At 41.3% G+C, this 25,319-nt stretch overlaps 1 protein-coding gene across 7 annotated transcripts in view; it reads right to left on the minus strand.

Moving 5' to 3' along the window:
• Positions 1–25,319, minus strand: part of XPNPEP3 (X-prolyl aminopeptidase 3) — a 75,821-nt gene that overhangs the window by 37,321 nt on the left and 13,181 nt on the right. For 6 of the 7 annotated variants that reach the window (XM_055252775.2, XM_055252777.2, XM_055252778.2 and 3 more), the window contains 2 exons: positions 12,272–12,679; positions 7,940–8,142 (listed from right to left, as the gene is read on the minus strand). In XM_055252775.2, coding sequence (XP_055108750.2) covers positions 7,940–8,142; positions 12,272–12,679 — 611 coding nt within the window. Of the gene's footprint in view, positions 1–7,939; positions 8,143–12,271; positions 12,680–24,759; positions 24,852–25,319 lie in introns of all 7 variants that reach the window. The other variant, XM_055252781.2, reaches the window with a different exon arrangement.

Genomic DNA, 25,319 nt, shown 5'->3' on the forward strand with positions numbered 1-25,319 from the left:
TACCCCTTGGGGTAAAGAACTTATGAAATCCCCTCTTTTTTAAGAAACGGAGTCTTGCTGTGTTGCCTGTGAATGCAGCGCCTACTCACAGAAACGATCATAGCAGCACCTGTATCATAGTCTACTATAGCTTCTAACTCCTGGCCTCAAGTGATCCTCCTGCCTCAGCCTCCTGGGTAGTTGGGACTACTGGCATCACCACCATGTCCAGCATTCTCTTCCTCTTTTGAAGAGCCAAAAAGAGAGCTAGGCAATAGCCAATCTAACAAGCACACTTCCAGGAGTGATATATGTCCTCAAAATGGATGAAGAAATGGAACAGCTGCTGGACACAGTGGCTCGCGCCCGTAATCCCAGAACTTTGGGAGGCCGAGGTGGGCGGATCACCTGAGGTTGGGAGTTCTAGATCAGCCTAACCAATATGAAGAAACCCTGTCTCTACTAAAAATACAAAATTAGCCAGGTGTAATGGCATATGCCTGTAATCCCAGCTACCCGGGAGGCAGAGACAGGAGAATCACCTGAACCCGGGAGGTGGAGGTTGTGGTGAGCCAAGATCATGCTATTGCACTCCAGCAGGGTAACAAGAGTGACACTCCATCTCAAAACACAAAAAACAAAAAAGAAAAAGAAATGTGACATCTATCCATGACTATGTGGAATTCTACAAATAAGGCTATATCTTGATTCCTGTTTCACAGGATGCATCTTTTTTTTTTTTTTTTTTTTTGAGATGGAGTTTCACTCTTATTGCCCAGGCTGGAGTGCAATGGTGCCATCTCGGCTGACTGCAACCTCCACCTCCTGGGTTCAAGCGATTCTCCTGCCTCAGCCTCCCGAGTAGCTGGGATTACAGGGATGCACTACCATGCCCGGCTAATTTTGTATTTTAGTAGAGACTGGGTTTCTCCATATTAGTCAGGCTGGTCTCGAACTCCCAACCTCAGGTGATCCGCCCGCCTCGGCCTCCCAAAGTGCTGGGATTACAGGCATGAGCGCCCAGCCGTATGTATCTATTAAAAAGGATCTGTGTTGGGAAAGCAACCTGTGAGAATATTTAGCCAGTTAAATTTGAAAATCAATGAATAATAATCTCAGTTAACACATATAACCATTAATTAAGATGATAACAGTTTTACAAAGGTTACCAGAATATGATGATAGAATGCTATCTCATGCCGTGTTCCATCTGTTATAATATGTATAGAAATAACTATTTCCATTGTTATTGTGGGTAAATAGGCATAAGGAGGTGGAGAGAAAATTGGGACACTTGCCCTCAGTGACAAAAATAAATAACAAGGTATAACTTGGTGGGCCTATATTCCTGAGAATTCAAAATTCAATGTGGATGATTCTGCAAAGTACATTCAATTGAGTCTATTTAGGTGTAACCACCACTCATATGACCTAAGCCTGGGGAACTCAGTATTCTGGGGTCCCAAATTTATTTTCTAGTTGTAGTAAAGCAATTGTACAAATTAAACAGTTGTACAAATATTAGTTGTACTAATATTTAATGGTGACATGTCATGTTCCCACACTCAAAATAAGAGAGCCTTAGTGGAATTAGGAGCCAGGCTAGGAGCAACTGGCCAGGGGGATTTGTTTTTAATGAGGAAAGACATACTGATGAAACAGATTTGCCAGCCGGGCGCGGTGGCTCATGCCTGTAATCCCAGCACTTTGGGAGGCTGAGGTGGGCGGATCACGAGGTCAAGAGATTAAGAGCAACCTGGCCAAAATGGTGAAACCCTGTCTCTACTAAAAATACAAAAACGTTAGCTGGGCGTGGTAGCGCACGCCTGTAGTCCCAGCTACTTGGGAGGCTGGGGCAGGAGAATCGCTTGAACCTGGCAGGCGGAGGTTGCAGTGAGCTGAGATTGTGCCACTGCTCTCCAGCCTGGTGACAGAGCGAGATCCGTCTCAAAAAAAAAAAAAAGAAAAAGAAAAAGAAAGATAAATAGACTTGCCAATGCCAATAAGTGTGCCTCGAAGGCATCCTATTTCAGGAGTAAGAACAAAAGTGGCAGGCTGTTTGAAATGATAGACAGCGCTATCAAAATGGGTCTTAACAATTTACAGCATGCACTATGACAACACGCCCAAACCAACCCAACAACGGGAAAAAGCCTGCATGTTAACACAAGCTGCATTACAGATATCTTAATTTAAATGGAGTCCAAGGTATCCCAAGCATGACTGCCAGTGATTCCCATGGCAGAAACCCACGTTGTGCATGCATGGGAGACTCACAGAACCTCTGGTCTATGGAAATTCTAACTAAAGGATGCAACCTGTTGAGGTGCTTTTTAACAGCTCCAACAATGCAACTGAGGGCCAAGCATTCTTTTCCTGTAGTGTAGTTTGTGGGTCCTGGACAAACTTTAAACAGGACTAGTGTTTTCTGTGGTAGATAAATGAGTTCTGTTGCAGAATCCTTCTCACTGAGAATCGACATCTGTCAAACCATGTAACCTTTTTTTTTTTTTTGAGACAGAGTCTCACTCTGTCACCCAGGCTGGAGTACAATGGTGCGATCTCTGCTCACTGCAACCTCCGCGTCCCGGGTTCAAGCGATTCCCCTGCCTCAGCCTCCCAAGTAGCTGGGACTACAGGCACCCACCACCACACCCAGCTAATTTTTGTATTTTTAGTAGAGACAGGGTTTCACCATATAGGCCAGGCTGGTCTCGAACTCCTGACCTTGTGATCCGCCCGCCTCGGCCTCCCAAAGTGCTGAGATTACAGGTGTGAGCCACCATGCCCAGCTAAACCATGTAACTTTTTGAGGCAGGGTCTCTGTCACCCACGCCAGAGTGCAGTGGCATGATCGTGGCTTACTGCAGCCTTGACTTCCTGGGCTCAAGTGATCTTCCCATGTCAGCCTCCGAAGTAGCTGGGACTACAGGTATGTGCCACCACATCCAGCTAATTAAAAATTTTTTTTTTTTTTTTTTTTTTTTTGTAGAAACGGGGTCTTACTATGAGGCCTGGGTTGGTTTCAAACTCCTGGGCTCAAGTGATCCAACAGTCTCGGCCTCCCGAAGTGCTGGGATTATAGGTATGAGTCACCACATCCGGCCAAATCATGTAACTTTTTGAGAAGGTAATCTGGCTGTTTTCAAGATGTTTTGAATCTTGAAAGAGCAGAGATATGACCTCTGATCTAGACTCCTATGAGAAATAATATACAGTATATGAGAAGAGGTAAATTGCATAGGGAAAGACAAAATAATTACACCATGATTTTGTCTTCTTTTATTTATTTATTGAGACAGGGTCTCACTCTGTCACCCAGACTGGAGTGCAGTGGTGCAATCTCAGCTCACTGCAGCCTCAACCTCCCTGGGCTCATGTGATTCTCCCATTTCAGCCTCCTGAGTAGCTGGGACTACAGGTGCGTACCACCATGCCCAGCTAATTTTTTTGTATTTTGCAGAGACAGGGTTTCACCATGTTGCCCAGGCTGGTCTTGAACTCCTGGGCTCAAGTGATCTGCCCGCCTTGGCCTCCCAAAGTGTTGGGATTATAGGCATGAGCCACTGCATCCAGCCGTCTTATTTGTTAATTTTATTTTTTAAAATTTTATTATTCTTTTTTGAGATGTGGTCTCACTCTGTTGCCCAGGCTGGAGTGCAGTGGCACGATCACATCTCATCGCAGCTTCAACTGCCCCAGCTCAAGTGATCCTCGTACCTCAGCCTCCCAAGCAATTGGGAACACCACACCTAGCTATTTTTAAAAATTTTTTGTAGAGATGGGGGTCTCTCCATGTTGCCCAGGCTAGTCTTGAACTCCTAAGCTTAAGTGATTCTCCTGCCTCAGCCTCCCAAAGTGCTGGGATTACACGTGTCAGCCACCATACCTGGCCTTAACTTTTATTTTAATGTAATCCTTTAGCAGCTAAATTTTGTCTGACTTCTCACTTCAATGGTACTGCTATATGATGTAATACAGGGGTCAGGTAAAATTAATATTTTAGGAGCTTGTAAAATTTAGTATAATACTGATGATGATGATCAAATATACTGACAGACTGAATTAAAGTCCTGTTGTGATGTTATTCCTATGGAGGAGAATTGGCTTGATGAATATTTAGACTTGATTAATTATTATTAATTATTATATTATTATTTGAGACAGAGTTTTGCTCTTGTTGCTAAGGCTGGAGTGCAATGGCGCGATCTCGGCTCACCGCAACCTCCGCCTCCCAGGTTCAAGCAATTCTCCTGCCTCAGCCTCCCCAGTAGCTGGGATTACAGGCATGCACCACCATGCCCGGCTAATTTTGTATTTTTAGTAGAGACGGGGTTTCTCCATGTTGAGGCTGGTCTCAAACTCCTGACCTCAGGTGATCCGCCCGCCTCGGCCTCCCAAAGTGCTGGGATTACAGGCGTGAGCCACCGCGCCCGGCCCTAATTATTATTTTTAATAACTCAGCAGATATATACCATAAAGTGCAGAAAATTGTGGATCAAGGAGACCAAAGGACCGTACAGTTCGTACAAAAACACAGGAAAGCATAATTGGATAATTCAGCTGTCTGTTTAAATCAGTACCAACCCTTCACTGATCATTGTAAATGTTTGGATTCTGTGTACGCATTTTTTTAGAGACAGGGTTTACTCTGTCACCCAGGCTGGAGTGCAGTGATGCGATAATACTTCACTGTAACCTTAAAATTTTGGGCTCAAGTGATCCTTCTGCCTCAGCCTCCAGAGTAGCTAGGACTACAGGCATATGCCACAATGCCTGGCCAATTAAAATAAATTTTTTTGAGGTGAGGTCTTGCCATGTTGCCAGGCTGGTCTCTAACTCCTCGCTGCCTCATGTGATCCTCCCACCTTGGCCTCAGTGCTGAGATTATAGGGGTGAGCCACTACATCCTGCTTGTCTATGTATTTTGATTATCTATATGATATTGAGAAGTGAAGTAACTTGTCAACTCAAGATTACTGTTTTATCAAAAAATAGAGTTAATATTGGTTATGGGGGCAGAGTGAACTGTTGTGCTAATTCCAGGCTTAGAATCAGCCAGAGCTATTTTGCTAAAGTTCCTTCCTTGGTCAAGGTGTGGCAGGAAACATACTGACTGAAAGTGTTAAGAGGATGCTGGACATGGTGGCTCATGCCTGTGATCTTAGTGTTTTGGGAGGCTGAGGATGGAAGATCTCTTGAGGCCAGGAGTTCAATACCAGCCTGAGTAACATAGTGAGACCCCATCTCTACAAAAACCTAAAAAATTAGCCAGGCATGGTGGTATGTGCCTGTAATCCAAGCTACTCAGGAGGCTGAGGCAAGAGTACCCCTTAAGTCCAGGAATTCAAGGCTGCAGTAAGCTATGATCTCACCATGCACTCCAACCTGAACGATACTGAGACACTGTCTCAAAAAGAAAAAACAAAACAAACCATTAGGAAGGCAGAAAGCACATAAAAAGATGCCCAACACCACTAATCATTAGGGAAATACAAATCCAAACCACGATAAGATACCACTTCACACACATTAGGATTGGCTATTACCACAAAAACAGAACAAATGTTGGTGTAGAGTGGAGAAATTGGAACCCTTGGTGCACTGCTAGTGGGAATGTGAAACGGTGCAGCCACTATGGGTAACAGCATGGTGGTCCTCAAAATATTAAACATAAAATTACCATTTGATCTACCAACTCCAGTTGTGTGTATATACCAAACGGAATTAAAAGAGACTTGAACACAAGATATGTGTACACTTACGTTCACAGCAACATTATTCACAATAGTAAAAACAAAAAAAAGATAGAAAGAAACCAAATGTTTATCAATAGATGAATAGACAAATAAAATATGGCATACACATACAATGGAATATTGTTCAGTCTTTAAAAAGAATGAAGCTGGGCACGGCAGCTCATACCTGTAATCCCAGCACTTTGGGAGGTCGAGGTGGGCGGATTGCTTGAGCTCAGGAGTTCGAGACTAGCCTGGACAACACTGAGAAACCCTGTCTCTACAAAAAATTTAAAAAATGAGCAGGCATGGTGGCATGCACCTATGGTCCCAGCTACTTGGGAGGCTAAGGTGGGAGGATCACTTGAACCCAGGAGGTTGAGACTGCAGTGAGCTGTAATCATACTACTGCACTCTAGTCTGGGCAACAGAGCGAGACTCTATCTAAAAAAAAGAGAATGAAATTCTAATTGAAGAACCTTAAAAACATTATGCTAAGTGAAATAAGCCAGTCACAAAAAGCCAAATGTTGTATGATTCCATTTATATGAAGTAGCTACAATAGGTAGATTCATAGAGAAAGTAGAGGTTACTGGGGGCTGGAGGAGGAGAGAATGGGAAGTTATTATTTATCTGTACAGTTTCTATTTGGAATGATGGAAAAAGTCAGGAAAAAGTGGGCACAACAATGTGAATGTACTTAATGTCACTGAATTGCATACTTAAAAATGGTTAAAATGATATATTTTATGTTATGCACATTTCACCACAGTAAAAAAAATTTTTTAAATTGAGTCAGTGGCCAACACCTTGGAGAGAATAAATGAAATAAGGAGTTTTGGGGTAGTTTGTATCAGTTTGCCAGTGAGATTTATGGTTTACACTTGGTCTCTGTGAAAACTCTCGGGGGGGGCGGGGGCGCTTTACTGTTATGTAGCAGGAATATGATTATGTGACCAAAAAAACAAAAATCCCTAGCTGAGATTCCATTTTGGAGTCTCTCATTCTGAGGTATTCTGTTGCATGTGTCATGGACTGAATTGTGTTTCCCCCAGAATTAATGTGTTTAAGGTCTAATCTCTATGTCTTTAGGGGGTAGTTAAGGTTAAATTAGGTAATTAAGGGTGGGGCTCTAATTTGATAGGACTATGGAGTTGTAAAAAGGGCCTCTTTCACTGTCATGTAAGGACACAGCAAGAAAGCGGCCTTCTGTAAGCCAGGAGAGCCCTCACCAGAAATGGACCATGATGGCACCTTGATCTCGGACTTCTAGACTGCAAAATTATGAGACAATACATTTCTCTTGTTTAAGCCATGCAGACTGTGATATTTTGTAATGGCAGCCTGAGGAGAGTCTGATAACACTGGTGATTCCTAATCTGTAAGAGAAAGATACATCCTGCCTGGCCCTTACCTAGGGAGGACCATAGAAGCCTGCACCTGGCTTCTCTAGACTCCTTGCTTTGAGATAGCCATTGGCTGTGATATATATCCTTACTTTCATACTATGGTTATTTTTTACCCTTTTCCTATAACAAACTGCAGATCTGTAAGCATTCTCACTTTGGGTCCTGAGTCTTTCTTAGAACCAAACTGTTTAACTGACACTATTAGTGTAACTATAAGAAAAGGAAACAGTATTAATTTCTGTCGTTCTAAGGAGAAATAATTAAGATTGATGGGTCAAAGAACCATCTTAAGAGAAGGCAGATTTACTTTCTCTTGCAAGGTATTAAGCAAGTCTCTAGGTATGTTCACTACACACTGGAGCAGAGGCTAGATGCCCATCTGAGGTGAGGAGACTGCTGCATTGGGTATATGACCTCAAGGTGCTTACTGAACCTTAAGAGCTTACGATTTTTTCAATCTGGAAAAAACTTTTTCTTTTTTTCTTGTTTTTTTTTTTTTTTTTGAGACGGAGTCTCGCTGTCGCCCAGGCTGGAGTGCAGTGGCCCGATCTCGGCTCACTGCAAGCTCCGCCTCCCGGGTTCACACTATTCTCCTGCCTCAGCCTACCGAGTAGCTGGGACTACAGGTTCCTGCCACCACCCCCAGCTAATTTTTTGTATTTTTTTAGTAGAGACGGGGGTTTCACCATGTTAGCCAGGATGGTCTTGATCTCTTGACCTCGTGATCCACCCGCCTCAGCCTCCCAAAGTGCTTGGATTACAGGCGTGAGCCACCGCGCCCGGCTGGAAAAACTTTTTCAATAGGAATCATACCTGTGATGTCAGCTTCCCAGCAATCTGCATTCGTTCAATTTCTGCAGGAGATTTGATCAGCCGGAGGCGCTGTATCAGCTGCTGAACACCCCGAACCTTGTTCTTGCTCTTGGCTTTGGCTTCAGTCAGGGGCTGCATATAGTCAGAGTGAAGCTGTGCATGTGAGGGCCTCATCCAGTCATACCAAACCATGTTCGTCTCAGCTTAGAATGAGAAGCCAAAAAATAAATTTAAAATAAAACTACCAGCAACAAGAAATATTAACTGTCATAATGACTTGAACAAGAGTCAAAACTATAAAACCTGTAATGTGGAATCTAAAGTGTTGACAGTTAAGACTCTCTCAGGACTGAAGCAATAAAGGTTTGATTATAAATCACTAGAAAGGTCATTCCCCGAAAATGGCAAGATATTCTAAGACTGAATATATAGCTTGTCTGCCCCTAAACTTCAGTGTTCTTTATAAAGGACGATACATGGGACTAAAGCTTTATTCAAGCTTTGATTTTCTCTTTCTCTATTTTGGAGACGGAGTCTTGCTCTGTTGCCCAGGCTGGAGTGCAGTGGCAAGACCTCGGTTCATTGCAACCTCCACCTCCCAGGTTCAAGCAATTCTTCTGCTTCAGCCTCCCAAGTAGCTGGGACTACAGGCACCTGCCACCACGCCCAGCTAATTTTTGTATTTTCAGTAGAGATGAGGTTTCACCATATTGGCCAGGCTGGTCTCGAACTCCTGACCTTGTGATCCACCTGCCTCAGTCTCCCAAAGTGCTGGGATTACAGGCGTGAACCACCACGCCCGGCCTTCATTATTGAATTAAACAATTAAAACAACCATTCTTCACCACCACTTACTGAGCTAGAGGCACTTGTTGAGTAATTGCACACAGAAGGACAGAAAAACATACTCAGATCATGACTTTATGGGTAAAGTGTCCCATCCTTTCACATAATGATCTCAGTACTAGAGGAAAGGGTTCTCCTCCCATTCTGGAGCAATTATTCATTGCTATGGAAAAACTACAGTTGATATTTCCTCACTTCTCCCTTTGCATCTGCTATACATTCTCTTTGTAAACAATCACAGTTCCGCTTTCAACTTTAGAGACCTAAGGAAATGGTCTGTATTCGCCTAAGATATATGATATAAAGGCTCATTATAAAAATGATTTGCACTTAATACCAGATCTACATTTGTTCTCTTTTTCTAACAGCAGGCTACAAACAGTATTCCTAACAATCCAAGTGAGAAGGTCTGAATATTTTATATGACTAAAAAGTACTTTGGGGAAAGTAGAGGGGAAAAAATCCAGAAAACTTTGATTGGATATGCACTGATTCTATGATTCTATGTCCTATGTGATTCTATGTCCTACATATTTTCATTTTTAAAATGATTCTAAATATATATTACATGGGAAACACTTTCCTACTTATGATAGATGGAAATTTAATTGTCGTGTAATATTTTTTTTTTTGAAACGTAGTCTTGCTCTGTTGCCCAGGCTGGAGTGCAATGGCGCGATCTCGGCTCACTGCAACCTCCACCTCCCCGGTTCAAGCAATTCCCCTGCCTTAACTTCCCAAGTAGCTGGGATTACAGGCGCATGCCACCACGTCCGGCTAATTTTTTTGTATTTTTAGTAGAGACGGGGTTTCACCATATTGGCCAGACTGGTCTCGAACTCCTGATCTCAGGCAATCCGCCTGCCTTGGCCTCCCAAAGTGCTGGGATTACAGGCGTGAGCCACTGCACCTGGCCAATTGTTGTAATTTTTAAAAAGTAAAACAATCTCTACTACCTATTCAAAGTATATGAAATCATAGCTTACCTTTTTAAAGGTTTTTAAACCTTTCAATAAATATGATTTCGGCCAGGCGCGGTGGCTCACGCCTGTGATCCCAGCACCCTGGGAGGCTGAGGGGGGTGGATCACCTGAGGTCAGGAGTTCAAGACCAGCCTGACTAACATGGTAAAACTTTGTCTCTACTAAAAAAATACAAAAATTAGCCAGGCGTGGTGGTGCGTGCCTGTAATCTCAGCTACACGGGAGGCTGAGGCAGGAGAACTGCTTGAACCTGGGAGGCGGAGGTTGCGGTGAGCCGAGATCATGCCATTGCACTCCAGCCTGGGCAAGAGCGAAACTCTGTCTCAAAAAAAAAAAAAAAAAGGAATGGTGACCCAGAAGTAGAGAAATTTATTTTACATGAGATTGTAACTACACTGAGTTAATAAAATTTAGACAATAGAATATGAGAAGTAGCAACTAATGTAAGAAATAAAAAAGCTACAAAGAAAATGATTCTATGCCCCACATTTATGTGGATTTTGAAGACATAAGAAAGTTCAGTGAATTGAACAACCTAATTATCTATAAAATGGAAAACATTTCTATAATAAAAAGAATTTAATAAAATGTATTAGAACTTACATATTCAAATGAGTATTTTCTTCCAAAAGAGCCTTTACAGGAAACAGTCTAATATATTTCATGATTGTGAAAAACATTTTTGGAATTCTCTTTTAGAAGCTAACTTCAGAAATGATTTGTAACCCATGTAAGAAAAATCAAACAAAAACTTTATAATTATACATTATCTTGGCCTAAAATCAGTATTTTTAAACTTGAGCATCTATCTTATTTTCCAAATAAGATACTTCAAAAAATAAAATGCTTCCCAGAGCTAAAGTTTTTTAAGAATTACTAAAGAGTTTATAATGTGGCGTAGGTTCTGAAAAAATTCCCAGAAGAAAAATCTCAAAACATTCAGACTGATTAAAATTTCACCAGAATAACTGTAGAGAAAGTAATTTCTTTGAGGGACAAGAACTCAACTGTGGCCAGGCACGGTGCCTCACACCTGTAATCCCAGCACTTCAGGTGGCTGAGGTGGGAGGCTCACTTGAGGCCAGGAGTTCAAAACCAGCCTAGGCAACAAAGTGAAACTCCATCTCTACAAAAAATAAAAAAAGTTAGCCAGACATGGTGGTGTGCCCAGGTAATCCCAGTATTCTGGAGGCTGAGGCAGGAAGACTGCTTGAGCTTTGGGGTTCGAGGTTGCAGTGAGCCATGAGTGTGCCACTACACCTACATCCCAACCTGGGTGACAGAGTGAGACCCTGCCTAAAAAAAAAAAACAAAAAAAGAACTCAACTGTATATGAACCACAAAAGATCTTGTTAAAATGCAGATTCTGATTCAGTAGATAGGAGGTGGAAGCCTGAGATTTTAATTTCTATTACATATTATGCATTTTTAATTTTAATATGCATTACCAGGTGATTCTGATGCTGTGATGCATGGATTGTTCTTGGAGAACAGTACCTCCGTTTGAAGAGTTGGCAAGAGCACTAAGGTAAGAAGTAGTAGTCAAATATCAAGAAGCTGGTCAGTAATCTTTAAGAGTGGTCCATGCCCATCCTGTCCTTAATTCATTTATTTTTTGGAGATGGGGTCTCACTACGTTGTGCAGTCTGGACCTGAACTCCTGGCCTCAAGTGGTCCTTTTACCTCAGCCTCTCGAGTAGCTGGACTACAGATGTACACCACTGTGTCTGGCTTATCCTTTGCTTTAAAAGAAAATTCTCTGAGATTTCAAACTAGGATAGGTAACAATCTCCATTAATGAATAATCCAGTGAACATGGAGGTTTTTTTTTTTATTGAAATGTTCTAAAATTCATTGTGGTGATGGTTGCACAATTCCATGACTATACCAAAAACTCTTGAATTATATACTTTCATATTATTATTATTATTATTTTTGAGATGGAGTCTTGCTCTGTCGCCTAGGCTGTAGTGCAGTGGTGGGATCTTGGCTCATTGGCTCACTGTAACCTCCTGCAAATGAATAAATGAATCTTTTTTCTTTTTTAAGACAGTCTTGCTTTGTTGCCCAGGCTGGAATGCAGTGGCATGATCTCGGATCACTGCAACCTCCACCTCCTGGGCTCAAGTGATTCTCCTGCCTGAGCCACCTGAGTAGCTGGGATTACAGGTGCCCGCCACCATGCCTGGCTAATTTTTGTATTTTTAGTAGAGACAGGGTTTCGCCATGTTGGCCAGGTTGGTCATGAACTCCTGGCCACAAGGAATCTGTTTGCCTCAGCCTCCCAAAGTGCTGGGATTACAGGTGTGAGCCAATGCACCAGGCATAAATGAAATCTTTAAAGAAGCTCAATCTTCTGGAAAAGACTTTACATTTCTTTCATGGCGCTCATGGTCTTTTCATGGTGGTGCTACAATAACGAAATTAAGGACTTGTCCAAACAGGCAAGAAAGGTTTTAATTCCAATCTGGTTTGTAATGTGACTTCTTCTCCCATTCGTTACCTTTCATTTTTGGTAGAAGATGTTGAAATTCTTCTAGCGTATAGGCTTCATCTACTCCAGTTAGAGCTATTGCTCCATCAGTGCCAGATCGCGGACCATCCCAAAGTTCTCGACTGGGATCTCGACGAGGCACAAAAAGTATGGCTTTGTGTGATGGTAATTGTTTGCCAGGGAGGCTCTGAAGGACAAGAATGCTATCAGGCTCTTGGAATCCACACAGGTACAGGAAATTGTTGTCTTGGTGGAAAGTATAGGGAATGTCGTTGCTCATGTAGTATGTAGGGTTGGAGAGCACAACCACTGTCTGGTCTGTCCCACTCTGCCCTTGAGCTTCCTTCTGGATCACAGACATTAGTTTGTGTCTGCGAAGTGCATATTCCACCTGAGATAGTCCTGGAGTTACCTCCCCTAGAAATGACAAATAAAAGGGATGCTTTACATTTCTGCAGTGCCAAAGTACTTAAGGTAGTTTAATATTAGATGGAAATACTCAAGTCCAATTGTTCAATTTATGCCAAATCTCCTCACAGAACATGGAGAATTAAGGAGATAACCAGGTTTCAAATTTCTATTCCACTGCAAAAATTTGGAAGAAATGATAGTTGAATGTGGCCCCGCCTGAAATCTGGAATCATGGACCCCTTAGATCTCTTCCAGGTCTTTGGCTCATTCTCTTACTCACTCACTTATATTCATTGAATATAATTTTTTTTTTTTTTTTTTTTTTTTGAGACGGAGTTTCGCTCTTGTTGCCCAGGCTGGGGTGCAGTGGCATGATCTCGGCTCACTGAAACCTCTGCTTCCCAGGCTCAAGAAATTCTCCCACCTCAGCCTCCCAAGTAGCTGAGGTGGCTCATGGCTGAAATCCCAGCACTTTGGGAGGCTAAGGCGGGCAGATCACCTGAGGTCAGGAGTTCAAGACCAGCCCGGCCAACATGGTAAAACCTCATCTCTACTAAAAAAACACAAAAATTAGCCAGGTGTGGTGGTGCATGCCTGTAATACCAGCTACTCGGGAGGCTGAGGCAGGAGTATCGCTTGAACCTGGGAGGTAGAGGTTGCAGTGAGCCAAGATCCCGCCACTGCACTCCAGCCTAGGCGACAAAGCAAGACTCCATCTCAAAAAATAATAATAATAATAATAATAATAAAATAAAAGTATATAATTTAAGAGTTTTTCGTATAGTCACAGAATTGTGCAACCATCACCACAATGCATTTTAAAACATTTCAATAAAAAAAAAAAACTCCATGTTCATGAGCAGTTACTCCCCATTTTCTCACAATCCCCCAGCCCTTGGCAACTCCTAATCTATTATCTGTCTCTATGGATTTGCCTATTGCAGAGATTTTATATAATGAAACTAAACAGGTGTAAGCCACCACGCCCAGCCCCCTCTTAATTTTAAAAAGGTAACGATTTGACTTCCTTATATACACACACCGTATAGTTGTATATAAATGTAATACTGAATTATTTCAATAAATGTTTTCCCCTCTTTCCTTCATTGTTTGGCTCCTTACTCCTATTCCCGTCTCCTACTCACATCAACACCTTGCCCAGGTTTGCAATCTAGTATGTATCTTTTCTGAGTTTTCTCAACTCTCACATAATCATACATACATGCATTTGGGGCTTTCTGGATCACTACTGTTTTACAAAATGGGACACTACACACTCTTTTTGGTATCTTCCTTTTTCAACAGAACAACATGTCGTGGAATTCTTATCCTTCAAGTCGTTTGGTATAGCTTCAACTCATTCTGCTTGATGCCTCCATGACATTTCTTGGGGTGAATAGACCATAACTTATTCAGCCATTTCTATACTGTAGGAATTCAAACTGCTTTCAGCTTTTTGTGCTGTAATAAATATCTTAGTACTTTTATGTCCCATGTACTGGTGCTTTAATTATTATGGGGATAGTCCCAGGAGAAAAACTGCTTGGTCAAAGATCTTTGAATTTCCTTAGTACTCATGTTCAGTATATGATTACCTTAGATTTGTTTTGTTGTTGTTTTTTTTTTTTGGAGACAGAGTCCTGCTCTGTCACCCAGGCTGGAGAGCAGTGGCACGATCCTGGCTCATTGAAACTCTACCTTCTGGGTTCAAGTGATTCTTGTACCTCAGCTACCCAAATAGCTGGGATTACACACGTGAGCCACCAGGCCTAACTATTTTTGTATTTTTATTTATTTATTGCTATTATTTTTTGAGAAAGAGTCTTGCTCTGTCACCTACGCTGGAGTGCAGCGGTGAGATCTCATCTCACTGCACCTTCCAACTTCCCGGTTCAAGCGATTCTCCTGCCTTAGCCTCTCGAATAGCTAGTATTACAGGTGTGCACCACACGACCTGGATAATTTTTGTATTTTCAGTAGAGACAAAATTTCACCATGTTGGCCAGGCTGGTTTCAAACTCCTGACCTCAAATCATCTGCCCGCGTAGTCCTCCCAAAGTGCTGGGATTACAGGCATGAGCCACCGTGCTTGGCCTAATTTTTGTATTTTTAGTAGAGACGGGGTTTCACCATGTTGCCCAGGCTGGTCTTGAAATCCTGGTCTCAAGCAATCTGCCTGCCTCGGCCTCCCAAAGTGTTGGGTTTCCAGGTATGACCCATGTCCCATGGCCCAGGATCTAATTGTTTTACCTATATATAGTTTATCTCACCAGCAAATTCTGTAACTTGTATTCCATTAATAAAATATTTTTATTTAACTTTTCAGACATCTACAATAGAAACAAATTTATGTTTTTGTTGATGAAGTTGGCAAGAAATAAGAGAGAGAGATAAGTTGGGGCCTTATGGGCCAATGTGAAGCAGCTGAAGCAACAAAATGGAGCCAAGAAGAGATCATATCACATTTTTTTCTTTCAAGATTGAGCTACCTAAGAGTCTCCTAGGTTTCTTAGGCAGAATACTGAACTTTGTACTAGAGCTATTTATTTCCTTGATAATTATTCATGTTAAGTCTGCCACTGCTACTCAACATTGAAAATTTCCTAATTTACTCAAGTAGTAAATACTCTTACAAAAGCAGAGGCTGGTTATAACTGATGAACTATCTGAACTTTCCTTTTTTTCATCTTTTTATTTTCTTCCTTTCCTGAACTTTGCTTTTGGCTATTTCACAGCTATAGTCCATAAAATAAAAAGAAATTAAAAAATCGGCTGGGTGCGGTGGCTCACACCTATAATCCTAGCACTTTTGAGAGGCTGAGGCAGGCAGATCACCTGAGGTCAGGAGTTCAAGGCCGGTCTGGCCAACACGATGAAACCCTGTCTCTACTAAAAATACAAAAAATTAGCCAGGTATGGTGGCGCACACTTGTAGTCCCAGCTACTGTGGAGGCTGAGACAGGAGAATTGCTTGAACTCAGGAGGCAGAGGTTGCAGTGAGCTGAGATCGCACCACTACATTCTGGCCTGGGCGACAGAGTAAGACTCGGTTTCCAAAAAAAAAAAGAAAGAAATTTAAAAATCAATTCTTTTTTTTTAATTTCAGAAGAAAATCCATAATTTTAATAACTTCAACGCATGTGTTACCTCTCATTTTCATTAATAACAGTATACATTAACACATATCAGGAAGTTACTTCTAAAACAAGAAAATTATTTGGAAATCAAAGCAGGATCCAAAAAACCATCTTTTATACCCTTCAAAGTATTCCTATGTTTGCTGAATCCAATTTCATACAATTGACTACATGAGAAATATTTAAAACACTGGCTATATTTTCCCAAACCTATTAATTATCAACACTATTGAGTGATCATTAAGTAAATGCTTCTAAACTTCTAAAATCTCAATGCAACAAAGCACTCTCCATCACAACAAATTTTTTTTTTTTTTTTTAGATAGAGCTTTGCTCTTGTTGCCCAGGCTGGAGTGCAATGGCACAATCTTGGCTCACTGCAACCTCCGCCTCCTGGGTTCAAGCGATTCTCCTGCCCCAGCCTCCCAAGTAGCTGGGATAACAGGAATGTGCCACCATGCCCGGCTAATTTTGTATTTTTAGTAGAGAAGGGGTTTCACCATGTTGGTCAGGCTGGTCTTGAACTCCTGACCTCAGGTGATCCACCGGCCTCGGCCTCCCAAAATGCTGGGATTACAGGCGTGGGCCACTGTACCCAGAAACAAAGAATTTACTCAAGAAAAAAGAAACCTTTTCATGTGAAGGAGGAAAAAAAAATGTATTAAAGCAATGACCTTTAAACCCTAGGAGTAAACTTGGAAGGTGTTATGGCCTTTGATCACAGAACTCAACTTTATAGTCAATCTGGCCTGAATTTCTTCTGATAAAACTGTATCTCAACAGATCCTCTGGCAACTTGGTAAAACTGTAAAGAATTAAAAAACAAAGTCAGCATTTTATGATGTGGAACCACTTAGGATGGAAAGGCTCTTCTAACAAGTTTATTGAGCCAATCAAAAGCCTAGATATTGGAAGCTGGACTCTGCAAAGTCTCACTATCAGTTCCGAGATTCTGCAGCCAAGAAGGAAAGCTCTTCCAGGACACTTAGGATCGTGCCTCTCGAAGAGAAAAGCAGTAATGTTCTTCATATTTTACCAGCTACACAAAACACCCAGAAAGGAAGATATAACAAAGACTGAAAATGGATGAAATGATACAGGTCTTTGCTACAATCTAGGTATGTATTTTTAATTATTTCCTGAAACTAACTAGATTAGAATTTTAACATGGTCTGATTTTGAAAAGAAGTCTGCTTAATATTAGGTAATTTTCACAGCATATAAGGAAGTAATTAATAAACTATTACGGTGCAGTTGGACAATAGGGTGAAAGAAAAAGCTAGTGTTTCCTTTATAATGTAAAACAGGCCTCTCAGAAAAAATGAAATGACCGAGTAAAAAAATACTCTAAATAGAATTGTGTATGTTGAGCAAAACTAAACAAACAGAAAGGCTACATACATAATTATGATTCTGTATGATTCTACTTACATGAAGTCAAGAAAAGGCAAAATAGTCTATGATGACAGAAACCAAAAGAGTGGCTGCCTATGAAGGTGGAGACTGACTGGAGGAGCATGAGGGAACTTTCCAGGACGATGGAAATGTTCTATATCTTGACTGAGCTATAGGTTACCTTTGTTAAAGCTCACTGAACTGCATATATAAGATCTGTGAAATTCACTGCATATAAATTTTACCTTATTTAAAAAAAGTATAATGCTCTCCAAACTTGAAATAACTTTTATACTAAGACTTCTCTCAGTTGGATGCCTTCTTATAAAAAATGTAACAAGAAAATACTTTAAGGCCGGGCGCGGTGGCTCACGCTTGTAATCCCAGCACTTTGGGAGGCCGAGGCAGGCGGATCACGAGGTCAGGAGATCGAGACCACGGTGAAACCCTGTCTCTACTAAAAATACAAAAAAATTAGCCGGGCGTGGTGGCGGGCGCCTGTAGTCCCAGCTACTCGGAGAGGCTGAGGCAGGAGAATGGCGTGAACCCGGGAGGCAGAGCTTGCAGTGAGCCGAGATTGCGCCACTGCACTCCAGCCTGGGTGACAGAGCGAGACTCCGTCTCAAAAAAAAAAGAAAAGAAAAGAAAATACTTTAAAAAATATTACCAGATAGTATTTTTTGGCATAGGTATTATGCAGGGTCTTGTGGTTGAAAAGTGTAGATTCTGAGTTAGGTTTTTGTGAGTTGGAATCCTGGCTTAGCAATTCACTGAGTGACTTGGAAAGAGCTACCAAACTTCTCTGTGCCTCAGTTTCCTCATGTAAAATGGAAATAACAATAGCACTGACTTCACAAAGTTGTTAGGTGGACTATATAAGTTCATAAAACACTTAAAACATAACACTTAGCACTACATAAATATTAGCTATAATTATTACCAAAATAAAAAATTTACACTTGAACTGGCTGTCATCCTGGTAATCCAAAGCCAGGCAGGATCTTAGAAGAGTAAAATTTACATGGACAACCACTATTATGACAACAAATGAGATCAAAATAATTATTTATACAGAAGAGCTGGAAGTCTTTGGCTTTTTCACATGTTAGGAAATGAGTTTCCATTGACCATTCAGAAACTTTTCATTATTATTCATTTCTTTAGGTAGCTGCTGATTCTTGTCTAGGGCTGATTCTTGACAGTCTTTACCTCAGAGAGTTTCTCAGTGTTAATGAGGACTACACACAAAGGTAAAAAAGAGAAATATAAATGTCATTTATTTATTTATTTTTTGAGACAGAGTCTTGCTCTGTTGCCTAGGCTGGAGCACAGCAGCACGATCTTAGGTCACTGCGACCTCTGCCTCCTGGGTTCAAGTGATTCTCATGCCTCAGTCTCCTGAGTAGCTGGGATTACAGGCATGCGCCACCATGCCCGGCTAATTTTTTTTTTTTTTTTTTTTTTAGTAGAGATGGAGTTTCACTATATTGGCCAGGCTGTTCTCAAACTCCATGCCTCAAGCAGTCGGCCCACCTTGGCCACCCAAAGTGCTGGGATTATAGGTGTGAGACACCGTGCCTAGCCAAGTCATTTATTTTTAGTTTTCTAGTATTTACACTACATGAAAACTTTATTATATTTCAAGATTTTCTATTTCTCCCTAGGGCTTAAAAACAAGCAAACAGGGAAATCCTCTATAATTCTTCACTAGATGGCAGTTTATAGATTATTGGTATAATGGCGTCCTGAAATGGTCTGTCAATATATACTAGACATGTAAGTAAAAAAGTTTTATTCATCTATAAATTTATTTACATAGAGACTACATTATTTACTCTGCATTAAAATTGAATCAGGAGATGAAGACAAGAGGAAACATAATCACTATGAATACAGTGATTTAAAAAAATTATATAAGTAAGCCTGGGCAACACAGTGAGATCCCATCTCTACAAAAATTCAAAAAATTAGCCAGGCATGGTGGCTAATGCCTGTAGTCCTAGCTACTTGGGAAACTGAGGTGGGAGGATCGCTTGGGAGGTCGAGACTGCAGTGAGATATGATCGTGCCACTGCAGTTCAGCCTGGGAGACAGAGCCAAGATCCCATCTCAAAACAAAAACAAAAACAAATAAAATTACACAGGTACATTGGGGTAAGAAAAGAAAATATATTACTTTATAAAAACAGGTGGGCTTCATGGTGAAGTACTTATAGAAAAAGTAGACCTTCAACTTAAATTTAAAACCTGTAGGGTACAAAACTTTTAGTCTACTATTCTATCAGGCATACGCTATTAAAAAAGTGTTGAAATGGTTAGATAAATGTAACGTCATCACTCATTTGATGGTGGTGGTGATGATAAAGATGTGAATGAATTTAAGGACTGAGTGACTGGGGATGAGATTACAGAGGCATGGGGAAGGCACATTCTCTGCTTTAAAACATGGCCAGTGGCCACAGATTTGGCTTGTCCCCTTAAGTCATCAGGCATCTCATGCACCTAGCTAAAATGAGTACCCACTAGGTTAGTGGTGTATGTGAGAAACGCCCGGGGAGCTCTTCAAAACACATGTTCCGGCTGGGTATGGTGGCTCATGCCTATAATTCCAGCACTTTGGGGGGCCAAGGTGGTAGAATTGCTTGAGTCCAGGAGTTCAAGACCAGCCTGGGCAGCACAGTGAGACCCGATCTCTATAGAAAATACAAAAATTAGTTGGGCATGATGGTGCATGCCTATAGTCCCAGCTATTCAGGAGGCTGAGACAGGAAGATTGTTTGACCCCAGGAGGTCAAGACTCTAATGAGCCGTGATCTCGGCACTGTACTCCAACCTTGGAAACAGAGTGAGACCCTGTCTCAAAAAAACAGAAACAAAAACACATGTTTTAAGCCCTCCCTTTAAGATTCTCATTCAACAGCTCTTTATACAGTCCTAGCACATATGTATATTTTGAAAAAGCTTACCCAACAGTCTAGGCAGGTTCAAACCACTTCCAATTTCTGTTATTTGACACATTTTACTTTTTAAATTCTTCTGAGATAGGGTAACACTCTGTCACCCAGGCTAGAGTGCAGTGGGGCAATCATGGCTCAGTACGGCCTTGACCTCCTGGGCTCAAGCATCATTTTATTTATTTCATTTTTTATTTTATTTATACTGGAGTGCAGTGGCGCAATCATGGCTCACTACAGCCTTGACCTCCTGGTCTCAAGCATCATTTTATTTATTTTTTATTTTTCTTCCTAACTCTCCAAACTTGTTATCAAGCATCATTTTAATCTTTTAAATAGTATAAAAATCTTACCACCACCAAAATAATATATTTGTCTTTTAGATATTATTAAAATCAACCATATTTAACAAGTTTTAAAAATAAAATGCATCCCTTGGTCAAGAGACAGCTACAATTAAACTATCGCTGAAAGATGGGCAGCTGATTTTGAAACTCTTAAGGGAAAAAGATTTGGGAATTATCATCTATAACCCATTCTAGAATCAATCTTTTCATCATTTTAAATATTATATTGACTGTAACTGTATTGTCTCTGCCATTGTATTTATTTATTTATTTTATTTCTATTTTATTTTATTTTTGAGACAGGGTCTTGCTCTGTTGCCTAGGCTGAAGTAGAGTGGCACAATCTCAGCTGACTGCAGCCTTGACTTCCCAGGCTCAAGCAATTCTCCTACCTCAGCTTCCCAAAGTGCTAGAATTATAGGCGTAGCTAGGACTACAGGCAAGTGTCACCACACTCAGCTAATTTTGCTTACTTTTTTGTAGAGATAAGGTCTCATTATGTTGCCCAGGCCTCCCAAAGTGCTGGGATCACAGGCGTGAGCCACCACACCTGGCTTCTGCCATTATAGTTGACAATAGAGATGAAACGGTAAATGCTGAAAGCATTGTCTTATATTTTATGCCACACAGTTGCATTCTTATTATTTCCCCAAAAATCTGTTTGCTGCTGTAGTTGAAAATCAAGAAGTGGGCCGGGCATGGTGGCTCACGCATGTAATCCCAGCACTTTGGGAGGCCAAGGAGGGCAGATCACGAGGTCAGGAGTTCACGAGCAGCCTGACCAATATGGTGAAACCCCGTCTCTACTAAAAATACAAAAATTAGCCAGGCGTGGTGGCGCACACGTGTAGTCCCAGCTACTAGGGAGGTTGAGGCATGAGAATAGCTTGAATCTGGGAGGCAGAGGTTGCAGTGAGCTGGATCACGCCACTGCACTCCAGCCTGGGCAACAGAGCGAGACTCTGTCTCAAAAAAAAAAAAAGAAAAAAACAACAACCATGAAGTGGTTCTACATATGTCAGACAAGTTATTCTGACAAGCCCAACTCCCTGAGTAGCCCTTTTTAAAGCTAGCACTCCAAACTATACCACATATTCTAAAACTAATTTTGTTTAAGAATGTAAAAATTTTAGAAATAATGTTTCATTAGGCATCCCACTGATTCTTCCCATTCATTCTCTGATATGTTTCAGTGTTTTTTTTTTGAGATGAATGTCTTGCTGTCCTGCTAATGACAACATTACTCCTTTGGCAATAATCAGGGAACCATGGAAGCATCTTTCTTGTACGGATAATATAAAAAGTAGACTCACTGGGTGCGGTGGCTCACACCTGTAATCCCAGCACTTTGGGAGGCTGAGGCGGGTGGATCACCTGAGGTCAGGAGTTCGAGACTAGCCTGGCCAACGTGGTGAAACCCCATTTCTACTAAAAATACAAAAATTAGCCGAATGTGGTAGCAGGCGCCTATAATCCCAGCTACTTGGGAGGCTGTGGCAGGAGAACTGCTTTAACCCGGGAAGCAGAGGTTGCAGTGAGCAGAGATTGTGTCATTGCACTCCAGCCTGGGCGACAAGAGCGAAACTCCGTCTCAAAAAAAAAAAAAAAGTAGACTCACAGTTCAGAACGCCACTTGCCTTCCTACATGGAAACATTTTCATGTCTGAGTGTCAAGTGTGAGACACAGTAGTAATCAAAGAGACTGACCAACATTTTCCATCCCTACAGATACAGTCCTTAGCACAGAGATGGCACTGTCATAAAAAGCAGAAATGGTCTACAGTGCTCAGATTTCTTTAAGGAAATGACAAGTTTTGAAAATCACTAGAACCTAGCAGTAGCACAGCCAGAACAGAATTTCTTTATTTCCCGTGTCATCCTGCTAAATATTTTCCAAGCTATTGATGCTTCAGGAAACTTGGATACGTAGGTATGGCAAAGAAAAATCTAGGAAAAATAGCTCCCAAGAATTCAGAGGAACTGGCCGAGTAATTTCACTTGTTTTTTTTTTTTTTTTTGAGATGAAGTCCCACTCTGTTGCCCAAGCTGGACTGCAATGGTGCGATCTCAGCTCACTGCAACCTCTGCCTCCCAGGTTCAAGTGATTCTCCTGCCTCAGCCTCCCGAGTGGCTGGGATTACAGACACCCGCCACCACGCCTGGCTTATTTTTATATTTTTAGTAGAGACGGGGTTTCACTATGTTGGCCAGGCTGGTCTCGAACTCCTGACCTCGTGATCCACCTGCCTCGGCCTCCCAAAGTGCTGGGATTACAGGTGTGAGCCACCGCGCCCGGCCTCAGTAATTTCACTTCTAAGAATTTAAGGAAATAATAGAACAATATACAAAGAATGTGTACACATGTGTACACAAGATGTACACTTACACACACACCTATATAAGAAATAAGACTAAAAAGAAACATATACCAAAATCTCAACAGTGGCCTTCTCTGAGTTGTGGGATTATTAGTAATTAAAAAAAAAAAAAATCTGGCCAGGCGCGGTGGCTCACGCCTGTAATCCCAGCACTTTGGGAGGCCGAGGTGGGCGGATCATGAGGTCAGGAGATCGAGATCATCCTGGCTAACACAGTGAAACCCCGTCTCTACTAAAAAAAAAAAATAAAAAATTAGCTGGGCGTGGTGGTGGGTGCCTGTAGTCCCAGCTACTCGGGAGGCTGAGGCAGGAGAATGGCTTGAACCCGGGAGGCGGAGCTTGCAGTGAGCCGAGATTGCGCCACTGCACTCCAGCCTGGGCGACAGAGCGAGACTCCGTCTCAAAAAAAAAAAAAAAAAAACCTATGCTTACCTGTATTCTCTTTTTCTGTATGTATAGAACTTGCATAATAATTAGGAAAGGCATTGAGATGTTTCCCAAAAGTATTAAGTACACACTGCCATGTATTAGAGAAAGATGCAAAACATGAAACCTTTTGGAGAAACCAAGTAGCCCATGACATAATTTTATATCCTAAACTAACAAGCCAACTGCGTAAGAGACTTTTTTTTTTGAGAGACAGACACGGTCTCACTCTGTCACCCAAGATGGAGTGCAGAGACATGATCACAGCTCACTGCATCCTTGACCTCCTGGACTCATGCAATCCTACCACCTGAGTCCCCCAAGGAGCTGGGACTACAGGCATGAGCACTAATTTTTTTTATTTCTTATAGAGACAGGGTCTTGCTATGTTGCCTATGCTCGTCTCGAACTCCTAACCTCAAGTGATCCTCTCACCTTGTCTTTCCAAAGTGTTGGCATTATAGGCGTGCGCCACTGTACCTGGCCTAAAAGAGATTTTTTAAGTATTACATGCCTTTTAATTTTTTTTTTCTTTTTTTTTTTTTTTTGAGACAGTCTCCATCTGTCCCCCAAGCTGGAGTGCACTGGCACAATTTTGGCTCACTGCAACCTCCGCCTCCTGGATTGAAGTGATTCTCCTGCCTCAGCCTCCCCAGAAGCTGAGATTATAGGCATATGCCACCACACCCGGCTAATTTTTTTTTTTTTTTTTTGGGTATTTTTAGTAGAGACGGGATTCCACCATATTGGTTAGGCTGGTCTCAAACTCCTGACCTCAGGTGGTCCACCCACCTTGGCCTCCCAGAGTGCTGGGATTACAAGTGTGAGCCACTGTGCCTGGCCCCTTTTAATTTTTCTTAAAAATTTACTCTTCTTCACCCTACAATCATTTTAACACTTCCACAAGTTTTGCATCTCTGGAAGGAGAAAGACAAATGATTAATTCTTCTGCTACTTTTGTCTGCAGAAAAATCTGTACCTAATGGTACAAACTATCAATCTGATAGTTTGAGGTTTAAAATACTAATAATTCTGTTTTAGAATTCCATCTACTTCCATCCCTTCTCACTTACCCCAATGTCCAAAATCCCACGTCTAGGAGAGTAAAATTAGGACAGGCATCCTTTTCCCCCCAGATATTCACATACGTATGTATATGAACATATACGTGTGCATATTTATTTACATTCACTTATACTTAACATGCACTTAAGGTATAAAGCAAAAAAATCTAGATACAGAGGCCATTGTCTTGACAATATAATTACTAGGTTTAAGGCCTGGAAAATGCAGCTTACCATGTAAAAATATCTCACCACAAGAAATCAGTAATTTTCAAAGCTGGTAAAACTATCAATTCTACTTAAAAAAATAACTCGAGGCTACAGGTAGGTTGATCGGGTAGATAAATACTAAAATTAATACCAACTGGGTTGCTATTAAGCTTACCTTACAGCTTTGAAAAACTCTGATTTCTTGTGGGTTTCAGTGGTGAGCTGCATTTCCTTAGTTTCAGCCGACTTCCCAGCAGGAATTCGAGTCTGATGAAAAATCAAAAAAAGGAAGCCCTCACTGAGAAACATACTGGTATCATTCACTGAGTGGGGATGGTGAAAAAGGAACATATTTCTAAAGGTAAATTTACATTAGTAATATATATATGCTTATATGGCAAATACAGATTTAATTTCTTATGGCAGAAAGAACAATTAATTTTCCTTGAAAACCTGATTGCTTTTTCTACAACGTGTTTGCTTTTACCCTACCTACCTCTTTGAGATATTCATTAGTCATAGTTCACCCCTTAAGTGCAAGAAATCAAAACAAAAAACCTTTAGGTCTAAATTTGAGCAACAGTTGTAAGACATCTTCTGGCAGCAACGCTGGGATCTTACAGCAGAAAAAAAAAATTAGTGAAACAAACCTTTATCAATTTTTTGCATCACCTTTATCAACTGGGATACTACCTCTCAAATTTGTGACAAACAAATCTGGAAATCTTGCTTAAT

This window comes from Symphalangus syndactylus, chromosome 18 (assembly GCF_028878055.3).
Source record: "Symphalangus syndactylus isolate Jambi chromosome 18, NHGRI_mSymSyn1-v2.1_pri, whole genome shotgun sequence".
Classification (NCBI taxonomy): Eukaryota; Metazoa; Chordata; class Mammalia; order Primates; family Hylobatidae; genus Symphalangus; species Symphalangus syndactylus.